At 47.3% G+C, this 12551-nt stretch overlaps 1 protein-coding gene across 2 annotated transcripts in view; it reads right to left on the bottom strand.

The window, feature by feature from the left end:
- Window positions 1-12551, bottom strand: part of Samd4a (sterile alpha motif domain containing 4A) — a 208527-nt gene that overhangs the window by 19839 nt on the left and 176137 nt on the right. For both annotated transcript variants that reach the window (XM_005337956.5, XM_021735057.3), the window contains 3 exons: window positions 9932-10017; window positions 4685-4803; window positions 349-550 (listed from right to left, as the gene is read on the bottom strand). In XM_005337956.5, the coding sequence (XP_005338013.1) occupies window positions 349-550; window positions 4685-4803; window positions 9932-10017 (407 nt within the window). The remainder of the gene's footprint in view (window positions 1-348; window positions 551-4684; window positions 4804-9931; window positions 10018-12551) is intronic.

Raw genomic sequence — 12551 nt, 5'->3', positions numbered from 1 at the left:
TTAAATGTTCAGGGTCCTCTGGAACCTGGACCTGAGAGGTGACAGATCTGTGGGAGTGGGCCAAGGATTAAGGTACAGAAGAATGAGTTGGGGCACATCTCTCTAAAGGCCCTCATCTGCAGGGTTCCTGAGGCTACAGTGTACAGGGCATCTCTAGCTCGGCCATGGGGTTGCTCTGTCTCCCAGAGAAATAACCTGAATAGTGCTGGTTGCCTGGGTGGCATGGGCTTAATCATCCCTCAGCTTAGCTCCTGGACCTCTCTCCCGACCCTGGATCATCTGGAGGGAAGTCCTGAAGTCTCCGGCTCTGAGCCTAGCCCACCTCCCTACTCCCCGGGGCAGGCAAACCTGTCTTCCTTGTTTCATGATGGTAGGGTTGGCTGCGGTGTGGCGCTGGTTGGAGCTGACGAATCCACTGGTGCCCAAGAGGCCTAGGCGGGCAGAAGGGACATTCCGAGAGGGGATCTGGTACTGGCGTGGGTTCCGTCTGCCCATTCCGCTGCCCACAGAGCCAGCCGTCGGGAGGGAGTTGGACTGCCCAAAGCCGCGACTAGAACAAGGAAAAAGAACCAGGAGACTATCAATCATTCTTCAGCCTCCTAATCTCAGGCTACCAGGGGTCTGCTCACATTTTGATAGGTAAGAGGTCTGTGGGGGGCTCTGTGCTGGTGAGGGTCTAGGGTGATAGCACATGACCTGTCCTGGCAATCATACATGGCTCTACAAGCCTCACCGCAACCTTATAAAGTAGGTCACTATCCCTTCACAGCCAAAGGTATGGAGCTTCATTTTGTAAGGGCCACAGAACCAGTAGGGGGCAGTGCTGGAATATGAGCCGGGATGGCTGAACTAGGCACTGTCCTGCTCCTTCCAAGCAGGTCTCCTCCAATGTCTGGTGCTGTGGACAAGGGCACAGTGCCTTTCAAAAGGCCACAGTGCAAGAAAGTGGCATAACCAGCACCAAAACTCCTTCCATCATACTATGGTCCATTTTCCATCTTGTTCTCTCTGCAGCAGACTTGAAGTTCAAGGGAGGCCTGTGAGCCCTGCTGAGTTGTAAGCTCTATGAGAAAAAAGTGCCTGTGCTTCTCAATCCTTGTGATTGAGAAGTGACCGTATCAGCTTCTACCATTGGAAATGCTGGTTGAAGGAATGAGTCTCTGCCATCACGCTTGTCCCAATGACAGAAGAGGAAGAACTCCTAGGTTGAGAGTAGGGATATGAGATGACAATGTGTCTAAGTGCCCTGGATATAGGACACCCACGTGCCATAGGCCCTCCTTGTGGTGTGGGCCTTGCAACCAAGAGGCTCCAGGCTTCTCCTCAGTTCATGCAGGAGGCCGCTCCGGCTGGGCCGGGTGAGCTCAGCGCTGAAGAACTCATTTTTGCCACCATGCCTCAGGTTCTGGGAGGTTACACAGCAGCCAGCAGGGTTTCAAGAACCAGCACATTCTTTCCAAGAGAGTCAGCCTAAGTCGTTCTCTATGGTTCAGCAGAGATGCATTATTTCCAAAGGCCACTAGATGGAGTAGACTTGCATGTCCAGCTACACTGGGGAGTTTGTACCAAGCCTGTGAGGGGACTCCACAGACAAGCTTGATGTAGGTTAGCTGGTGGAGGAGGGGGGCCACCAAAGAGTCATTTCCTGAGCAAGAGAGCTGTGTGTGTGGAAGTGTGTGTGTGTGTGTGTGTGTGTGTGTGTGTGTGTGTGTGTGTGTAGGAGGAAGGGTCTTCTGAGCCTGCAGCACAACAGATCTCAGAAAATGTTTCTCTTCACCCTAGAATTCCAAAATTTCCTAGGGATAGATGGGGCAGGGAAGAGAATTCCAGACTTGTGTGTTTCCACCTCTAGGCTTTTGTGGCCAAGGGAAATATTCTAGATTCTGGTCAGAAGTTCATCTAAATGTGGAGGACGACGATGCTTGGGGGTTCTTGATCTCTCCCCTCCCCACCTTTTAAAAACATCAGCTCAGAATTTTTTATCTGAAAGAAGAAATTAGGGCCAGGAGGGGTGGAACTAATTTCACATGATTAGAGACCCTCTGTGGAGGGAGGACACTCTGAGGTAAGTGACAGGTGGAAATAAGGATCAAGTGGGTTTTTCATGTGTTTGTTTTTGTGAAAATCAGTCCTTTGGTTTCTAGAGTCAGAATTTTGGCCACCTGGTAGATGATTCAGTATTCTGCTATGATATTTTTCCTTATTTAGTGTGCATAGCTTTTTCTCACTTTCCTTTTTTGTTGGATTTTAGAAAGTTATTTCATATGCAAAACACAGCAGTCAATGAGTATTGCTAAAATGATGTGTGTTTCCAGGAAGGCAAGGCTGTTCTTGAGCAATATAACAGCGGAGGATGCTGTTATGGGACAGCCACCAGAGAAATGAGGGACCTCGGGACTCCTAGAATTAGGTCTCAGCTGTTAGGGAGAGGAGAGCTGAGCCCAGAACATTCTGGGAGTAGGATGTGATGATGGGGGGAAAATTCGACTAAGCTGTCATTCTTCAGACCCTGCTACAGTGTCCTTAGTAGGTTATGACAAAGCCAGGGTTGCCGCTGCTGGCAATTGAATGCTTAGGCTACTGAAGATCTCTAGGCTTAATGAAATAATCATGCTTTCTGGGGAGAGAACGCAGTGACAAAACTAAGTTTTCCTTTCTTATTCTCCTGCTCTGTGCATCTGTGCCCCTCCTTCTCTGTCTTTCTAAATCTGATTTCATTACCTTGAAATGCATGAAAAGTCTTTGATAAAATAACATTAATAAGAGGCAATTAATTTGGGATTTGTGATAATTCAAGCAGGGGCTGGGCTGCAATTACCCTCACATTATTGGAGAAACAGGTCTTCAAAGCAAATTAATAGTATAAAAAGATCCCAGAGGAAATACTTAGGAGAACAAATATTTTTCCAGGGTTTTATCGACATCCATCTACAATTGATGATTGAATTCATTCTTTCATCAAATCAAGAAAAAGAGGACCATCATGGACTCCAACCTGGCAAGCTTTGCATTATTCCAACCCAAGCAATAGCTAGTTAATACTCTGGACGGTTAAGGTTAATGCCCCTGCTCTGTCCCGAGAATCAAGGATGTGGATCAAGGACGAGCAGGGCTGGCAGAGGCAGAGGATGAGACTTTAGGGAGAAGGAACAAAGAGCCTATCTTTCACTTCGACCTCTGAAAGTTGTCTTCTTGGATCTTGCTTCCTTGGGGCCTAGAGTTGCAGGCAGGGTCTGGAGCCTCCTTTCCCTTACTTGGGAGAAGATGCTGCCCTTAGAAACAGGGAGGATGAGGAGCAGGCCTTGCGTTTCATCTGGGTCACTGGGAATCCTCAAGAGCACAGAGGTGGTCTAGCCCAACCTAGCAGGGCTTGGCAACCCCAGATGGCTTAGGGCCAGGAAGCTGGCAATAGTGCTCCTTTCTGCATATCGGCCTCAGACCATGAGAGTTGCCTGGCTCAGCAGTGGTGAAGAGCACTAATCCAAGGCTGGCACTGTCCTGCTTGGTCCAAATCCTGAGTGCCCCTGCCTACCAATGCATATGTAAATTGGGGTTAATAATAGCAGCTCTATCTCATAGGGTTGTTGCAGGGATGAAATGTATTGATATTTTTAAGTGCTTGGATACCACTTGGCATATAGTACGTGCTAAATAAATGTTTGTTTAATAAATAACAGTGCTATATGCTGGAATGTGATAACACTTTCATTTTAAAATAAATAGTTCATGAAGACTTTTGCAAACTACAGCTGGCCTTACCTCCCTTAAATAATACAAAACAGTGATGTTTGAAGGCACACTTATGCAAATAAATGTCCCGCATTTTAACAACACAGAGCTTCTATATATACACTGAGAAATGAGATGCCTGTGCACCTAACAGAACCTGTTAGTTGCAAGGGAAGACATTATCTGTTCATGTTTTTGAATGTAAACAGAATGTTGATTCTTTTCAGGATGTTTGTATTATCACTCCCCTAATTCCCAAAGAGGCCCCTACCATTGTTCAAGCATTAACTCACTCCCCCCTCCCATTAATTTCTCCTGTAAGTTTTCATTCCAATTCACTTTTAATATGCAATTTTGGATTCCTCAACTTAAAGTCATATTAAGGGATCAGGTTCTAAAGCACAACCAGGATTATTTTTAACTGCATCCAAGAAGCTGAAGTATTATGAAAAAAAAAAATCAAGAATGGTACTGCTCCACTATTAGACTGCAGCTCAGACCAAAATAGACTAGCACTTGGGCTCTTCACCCTGCCACCAACTATAATTAGCTTGTCTGCAGCTAGAAGGGAGATAAAAAAAAAATTGCATACCACTTAAGGTACTGGTAGAAGAGCCCATTTTTGTACTCTTAGACCCCCTTTGTGGATCAAGCACCTGTGTTTTGCTGGCATTCATTAAGTCGTACCCACTCTCCCTTCCCAGGCTTGTCTAGACTAATATCATTCTAACAATGTAAATTGAGTTACAAAAGCTCACATTCAGCTCTTCTTCTGGGAATGCTCTCCCTAACAGCCTTTTCCCAGCCCCACCTGTTTAACGAATGCGATTTGGAACTCTGGAAGTCCCCACAGGGAAGGAGTGACACCCCGCCATATTCCTGCCCCAGGAACAGAGGCAGCCCGTGGGACCCCGGGGAACCACCGTGTATCACAAAGAGTGAAATCCCAACATACTTTCTTTGCTGTCGATATCCTGATATGTCTAGGAGGGTTTTCCGAGGGAAAGACCGAAAGAGCTTCTGCACCTGCTGTTTCCATGACAACAATCTTTTTTTCTGCGTCTCTGTGAATGCCTGCAGAAACAAACAGGACTTTTAAATGGGTGACGCAGCCTGACATTAGAGGGAAAAACATGCAATTAATAAGAGAAAACATCAGTGTCTCTGCGGTTGCCTTTTCTTCACCTGTTTTCACCCTGGTCCAAACAACCGTTTAATTTGGGAGCCACCTGTGCTGAAGATTCAAGTTATTTGGCATTGGAGGCACTTGGTAAGGTCCATGCATTAAGCTGTTGACAACCCTCATTTTTGGCTGCATTTCTGGCAGGTGGTACCATCTTCCCCTTCTGAAGTGTGGACTTGTCTCTGAACCCTACTCATTAACCAAGAATGAATTGCAAAATTGATTGTTGAATACTCTGGCTTTTGCAGGCTCCCTGCATTTTCATAATCAATGGAAATTCTAAACCACTCCAAAAATCAATCTGCTTGATGGTGTGTGGTGACCCTGGAGTGATCTGTAGGGCTTCAGAGAATGGAATAGATGTTCTGCGTTGTAGAGCTTTGCTGAGAAATCTCTAGTTAAGCGGCTCTATGCCCTACAGAAAGTCCCAGGGCACCTAAACCTTGGTCATAGTTTAGGAAAATAGGTAGATATGATGCCCTCTCAAGTCTTTCATAGTAAAATTAGTGTGTATGGATGTTTGGCCTTTGGCCCCACAATTTGTATCTACATCATGTGTCCTTTTATATAAAGTCTTTGCACTCACCACAGTCCAGTGTCATGAGTCCCCAAATGCAGGGCCTCTCAAATTCACACTGTATTAAATCAGCCAAGGAGACTATCAAATGTAGCTTCCTAGGCCCCTTCCCACACTCCAGAACCTCACTGAATAGAGGTGGAAGGTTGTCAAGGGAGCTTGAGTTTGGAGCAAGTTCCCTGGAGATTGTGCAGGTAGAGCGTGGACACATGGTGGTCCTAGATGGCGAAGATCTTACTTAACATACACCATTCAAGTACCTGGAACTGTGGCCTAGAACGCATGTGGTGGGGAATCCCCCTGACTTGATTGATCAGCAGTAACGATGATAGAGATAACACTCCCAAGTCGTTTTGTCAATAAGGCATGAAAGCCTTTAAGTAGTAATAAAATATTACTTAGAGTAACGGACTAAATGACAAGTCCTCATAAAGGAAACAGATTCCTTAAATGAAGAAAAAAAAAATGACAGCTTATTATTTTTTTCCCCCTGAGGAAGCTTAATCTTTTAAGGACCTAAACACAGGAGAACTGTGGACAAAAGTAAAAAGATGTTATTCACATTATGGTAATGTGACAAACAGCTTGCAAACCCCTCCCTCCTGGGTGATCTTAACCAGATGCCATGGGACATATTCACCAAGGAGGGCTACCTGACTTGAGCCCTCGGTGCCCCACTGGAGTTAGAGGAACATGGTTAGAAGGGAAGGACAGGGTTCTCTTCTATGGTGTCTTATTTGTGGATGATGCTCACACACACACACACACACACACACACACACACACGTAGGCATTTCTGCTCGATTACTGAAAGGAGGGGATAGATCTGCTTTTGACCAGTTGATTCAGCCAAATGTTGAGGACACAAGATGCAGCTGTGCGGGTCAAGGTGACTTGGGGAAGAGAGTCTAGCTCAGGGGGTCAGCGAAGGGCTCTGGAGGTAGATGAGCAGGGCATGAATCCCTTGCAAGTTCCTCTACCCAAGACTAAGTTCCTTCCAGAAACTGAGGGTAGTGATACCTTGCTCAAAGGGCCACTGGGAGGAGGAAATGAGACAGCATATGGAAAGTGCAGAGAATATCTCGAATGTTGCTCTTAGCAATGATTCACTACATGCTGCTCCCAGATGCTATAACCCACCCTTTGGGGTGGTCTATGCATGTTCTTCACATTTGACATTCAACAACGGTCTTTAGGCTCCATCAGCAGCACTAATCAAACAACTTCAAAGTCTTGAACCTACAACACTGAGCTGGTCTGGAGCCAGCCTGAAGGACAACTGGCCTGAGCATCCAAGTGACTAAGGAGAAAGTGGCCCACTTTATAGATGTCCTTCTAAGGATATCATTATGTACATGACATCTCTCATGGTGGCAAACAGCATCCAAAAAGATGAATGATTTACTCCTCCACAGAAAAGTCAGCTTACTCACTATTGGGGGGTGTCAGACTCCCTTAATTTGGGGCACAGAGAGGAGCCAGTCCCTTGGCAGGACTGGGTAGAGGGTGCGGCTGGGTCTTCTCAGCTGGGAAGCATCAAGCCAACAAGCCAGAGCTAGGTCCTGGCTGGCTCCAGGGATTTCTGAAAACTGGTTTCCTGTGCCTGAAAAGTAGTGCTCCATTATAGGGCGTCTGCTAGGGGCTGTGATGCATGACATCTCACCACGACCCCCTCCACTGGCATCTCTGGTTGGGCTGGGGAGCAGCTGCCTCTGTCTGGCAGGGAAGAGAAGATTGCATGCCTACAGGCTACCCAGACACCACCAGCCAGCCAGTTCCGAGTCCCCGGTCCCTGTCAGGCCCAGACCCATAATTCTGTCTGAAGGAAGATGACTGTGTGATGTGTCCTACGGTCTATGTGTTGGATGAAAAGGCTCATAAAGGGACAAGAACCCATCTTCCTGGAGCCACTTCAAGACAGCAAGTCCAGAGAAGAATGGAACCATAATCCAGGAATCAAAGTGCTCTCAGAAGTCAAATTTCCTGCGCTTCCTTTTCTATTCCAGGAAGTTGGAAGGGAGGGCTCCAGGTTTAGTCAGCACCTTCCCCTTTTTTAGCTGGCTGAGGAACAGCATGCTCTGGCTGTGAAAGGGAGCCCTGTCTCAGGAGCAGCCTAACTGCCCCAGGGATGCAGGCCTGTATCTCAGCGGGGGGCCTTCCAGGGAGGGTGTGTTCTGACCACACAGAATGACCCCCAGCTGTGGAAAACCATTCAGAGCTTTTGCACTCTCTCAAACTAAAATAATAACAAAGAGCCTTGAACAACATTTTCCCTCGCAAAGTACAGCACAGGCCCCTTCCATCCTGACATGAATTCAGGGTAGTGGACGTGTCACAAGCTCCTTCCTTCCCACAGGAGAAAGGTCCCTTTAAGCAGTCAGCAGATGAGACCACACAGTGCCGTCTTTGCATTGGGTCACTTGGGGCTGCCAGGGAGGAAAGGGGGAAAGAAAAAATGAGAGTCAAGGGTGCCCAGGGAGGACGTGAAGGATGGCAGGAAAGGGAGAGGCCTCAGGCCGACATTTTGGGGCTGCTGTAGACCAATTAGGAGGCTCACAGGTTGTTCAAAGAGGCAGCTGGAGGATTCATTATTTTAGTCTCCTGGGCTCATCAACTGGAGGTGAGGTGGAAGGCACCTCCTCCTGGCACATCTTGAAGTCTCAGCGCCGAGGGTGGGCGTGGGAGAGGAAGCAGAGTTCCGGTTTGCTTTTTCAGAAGTTTAAATCCTCCCAAACCCACCCATGAAGGTCCTCCTCCCCAAGACAACACAGAGCTCTCTAGACATCACCTCTGCCTGGGCCCTTGTCACTGTCTTACTGAGTCTTCACCTCAGCGGCTCTGGAGCTGGCCTGGGGGCTTCAGCTTGGAGATGCTCCTCTGAGGAAAAGCCCTGGTTTCAGCTCTGGGTTAGGTGCCTACCCTCCTCTCTGAGCTCCAGGATGTGAGGGGAGGATCTTATCAAGGGCTTCATTGACATGTGTGTGATGACCTGTTTTCTGTTTGTCTTACCTCACACCCTAAGCCACCCAGCGAGGGGCAGGGCCTAGGCACTCAATAAATTTCTACAGAAAGAATGAGTTATAACATCCTTCAATGTGATCTTGCCTTTTCTTCTTTCTGTCATTTTTTTTTCCCACTAAAAACAAGGGCAGTGACAGGATTGGAAATAGTAAAATTGGAAATAGTTGGGGCTGTGGGAGGGGCCTTGTCTCTTCCTGAAATATACAAATGAGCCCTTTAGGCTTTGGCGATCATTAGATAGTGCCTGGCTGCTCTGGGGGAACCACTGCAGAGGAAAAAAAGAAAGAAAGGAAAAGAAGTTTTTGTGTGTGAGCTCCCAACCTAGGCAGCTGATGGTGGTGCTCACATCGAGACAAAGGACTTGGGCTGGAGTGAATGGGGCACAGAAGAGCTCACGCTGCCCGGAGAAGGCACCGTGAGGATGGAGGTTTGAGAGTGACTGGGATGAATCCCGAGGAAGACTGTGCACCTGCATGTGAGGGTAGGCAGCATCTGATCATGGACATGGCAGAGGCCCCTGAGAGACTTTCAATGGTCCAAGGCCTGTCTGGCAGCCTGGAAGGTGGGAAGCATGAATGGAATTGGAGAATGGACCAGGCCAGGCTGCTGTGCTGGCATTTTCTCCAGGCAGAGGTGAGGAGGCTCAGGGGCTGTTTAACCACCAAAATGAAAAAAGACCTCACCACCCTAGGTTCTCTGGTTCTGAGTTTTCTGTAGCCTAGAGCTTGTCTCTGTAACTCTTTGTGCATGGGTGTGTGTGACCAAGGAACCACTGGATGCCAGGATCTGAGGCCCAACTCTTCCTCTCCCTATGTTTCCACCAGCCTAGACGTGTCCAGGAGTCTGCCCAGCTCTGTGCATGAAAACTGCACTCTGACAGTGCGGTAGGCACAGCCTCAGCTGCCTAAGTCCTCCTTCCAAAGGACATATGGCAAATACAGTTCCTATAAAAACCACAGTCCAAACAAACAGCTGTCAATCCACACACATATACAAACACACATCCATTATTTATTTGGTGTACTTTCTCTCTCCCTCTCCCTCTCCCAGTTTCCCTGCACTAAAAGGCAAAATGTTTCAACACGCAATATTAAAAAGACTTGAAAACACCCAGGGCTAGGTGGCAGGGCTCTGTGTCAACTACCCAGGCTTGGCCACTCAGGGATTCTTCTGGAGTGAGGAGTCCTCTCAGGCATTTCCCTGACAGCAAAGCTCTCATTCGGGGTGAGTTTATGGTCATATAGAGCTGTGTCTGGGTTTGAGGTGGCTATCGCCTAGTTCTGCCTGAACTATTCCTAATGACCATCCACCCCTCCCCAAAACAATTTGTTGGGAGACTAAAACAATCATATCACAGAAAACTCTGAGAAGAATTTCTAAGCAATGAGGACAAGAGATTTGTGAAACCAGTCACTACTCACCTCATGAATTAGACACTTGTCTATGAGCTGTAAATAGGAGCTTATATTTTCCTCATCAGGTCTGGAGACCAAGAGCTGCGTGCACACTGTGAAGGAAGAAGAAGAAGAAGAAGGAGAAAATGATGATGGTGATAGATTAGGACAATGCACACCCCCTTCCAGCCTCAGAGATCTGCCTCTGATTTCCTTTCACGACCAAGATCTTGAGAGGTATGTGTGCCTGTGGCTTTACGTAAAAAGGCCAGGAGGCTCCTCATTCCACAGGAGTCAAAGGCTTGGTCACCGCTGGAGCCCTCGCCCGGAGAAGCCCCTTGGGTTAATTCCAGTCATACCATTCTATATTAAGCCTTGTGCCATCAGCTGGAGTCACACACTCAGAGACACACACTCGGTGATAGGAAGAACAGCAGTTTCCTGAGCTCGGTCCTTGCAAGTGGCTCTGTATGAGGGGGCTTCAAAGCACTCAAAGTCCTCTGATGCTGTGGGACAGCCGTCTCTATCGTTTTATGAATGAACCACACCCTTCTTTGCCAGGTGGAGAGGCAGTGGTGTTTGTGGAGGAAAGAGTCTGGCACCTCCTTTAGGCTGCGAGGCGTGTGGGCGTGCACAGGAGCCGGAAACCTGCCACTCAGTCGCTGGAGGGTTATTTTTCTCTAAATGGTGCCTGCATTTATACGCACACAGGTTTACCTGCATGCCCAAGGAAGTTCTAGTGAAGACAGAGCAGTTAGTCTGCAGGTAGAATACACACAGGCACTGGGCTTCTCATGGTCACATATGGTGGCCACTCTGCCCTCATCCTAGAGGCCACAAGGGCTTTGGCTTTGCAGGTGGCATTTTCAAGCCACAGTGGCAGGTCAGAAGTAGTCAGACAAGCAAGGGTATCTGGCACTCAAGCAGATCAAGATTGAAAACTGGGTATCCTATTTGGTTTCTTCTTCTTTCCAACCGATCTGTCACAGAACTCCATTTATTCCACATCTTTTTTTCATAGGTTTTCAGTACAGCACCGTGAGTAATAACAAAAACCTATTCATTCATTGATAGGGAGAGACCTTGATAAACAAACTATGGTTTGTGCATACAGTGCAACAGTATACGATCTTTAAAAAATAATGTAATGGTGCTATTTTAATTGATAGAAACATCCAATGCATGTGCTATTTAAAAAAACAAGTTGCAGAAGAGAAGACCTGTGTGTGTAAACATGGACATCCACATGCTTATACATGTTGATAAAGTTTCTGAAAGGACATCGCTGGACTTTACAGTGACTGTTGCTCAGGAGGAAGATAGCAGAGCTTGGGACAGGGGTTGATTTTCAATTTTCATCATTTTAATTTGAGCATGAATTTGGTTCATAACTTTTTATACCGTAGTTAAAATGTAAACAAAACCAGAGGAGTGTGGGTCTCCTGAGGGCTGAACCCACCCTTGACCTCCACACAGGATGGGGTGCTGGACCACATACATGCTCAGGTGGCTGCTGCCCCCCATGAGAGGTGTAGAGGATGAGGGCCTACCCTAGCCATCGAACCCCAAGTGAAGGCTGGAGTCCTCGCCTTCTGAATCAAATTGCTATGGATTTGTCTTTTTTAAAGGACTTGCATGGGTGGGGGATGTTTCCTATTGCGACTACATGGCTTAGTTGTCTAACAGTGAAAAGTTGGTTCTTTAAAATGGTCTGAGATATAGGATAATAAAGGGGGGAAAAACGATTTCTCCTTTCCAAAGAAAAAGAATGCTATCTCCACATTTTTAAAAAATAATCAAGATTTCCTGTGAAGCATCCCATCATACACAAATTATTCTAATATTGGTGCTCTTACCCAAGGGTGATGCCATGAATTCCATCCTGCCCCACAGACATGCACGCAGCATGGCCATGGTGCACTTGGACAGTCCACAGTAAAGCAAGCTGCAGAGACTAATGTTATCCCTCACTTCTCAGGCACCCACCAATAGCCAAGCACTGTGTCACCTGCAGGGTATTTAGTAGCTGTGAGAAATGGTCTGACAGTGCTGCATATTAATGGGGACACAAGTCAAGCAGACAGACAACTGCAATCCAGTGTGAACTGGCCTAAAACAGAGAGTAAAGGGGCTTTGGGGCTTATGAGAGGGCTACCTGACCCAGCCCAGGGGATCAGGCAGCCTTCTTGGCCCAGATGAGGACTCAACCGAGACTTGCAGGATGAAGCATAATATAGGTGAAGAGAATGGGCTGAGGGAAGGAATGTTCCAGGCAGTACAGATATGCAGGTTATACACTGCCCAAATGAACTCTGAGATGAGGGCCTGCAATGCGGCATCCACTGGGATAAGATGCTATTTTGCATTTATCTTTCAGGCTTATATGGACTATTAGTGGCCCAGGTCCCAGACAGAGGGAAAGGAGGCACAAAGGCTCAAAATAAGAGAATACATAAGCTTCTGAAAACTCAAAGACATTTCTATTCGGAAAGAATGGGGTGGCGAGGGCAGTAGAGGCAGCCAGGAGAGGCTGGTGCCAGGAGAGTCCATGGGGGTGCCTTCACATGGAAGTCAAGCCTGCTCCATCTTTAGCTAATTGGAAGGCATGGCGGTACCTAGGTGGGTAGGTAGAGAAGCTGCAGAGTTC

The sequence above is a fragment of the Ictidomys tridecemlineatus genome, chromosome 5 (genome assembly GCF_052094955.1).
Source record: "Ictidomys tridecemlineatus isolate mIctTri1 chromosome 5, mIctTri1.hap1, whole genome shotgun sequence".
NCBI lineage: Eukaryota > Metazoa > Chordata > Mammalia > Rodentia > Sciuridae > Ictidomys > Ictidomys tridecemlineatus.
This window is presented reverse-complemented; position numbering and strand designations above follow the sequence as displayed.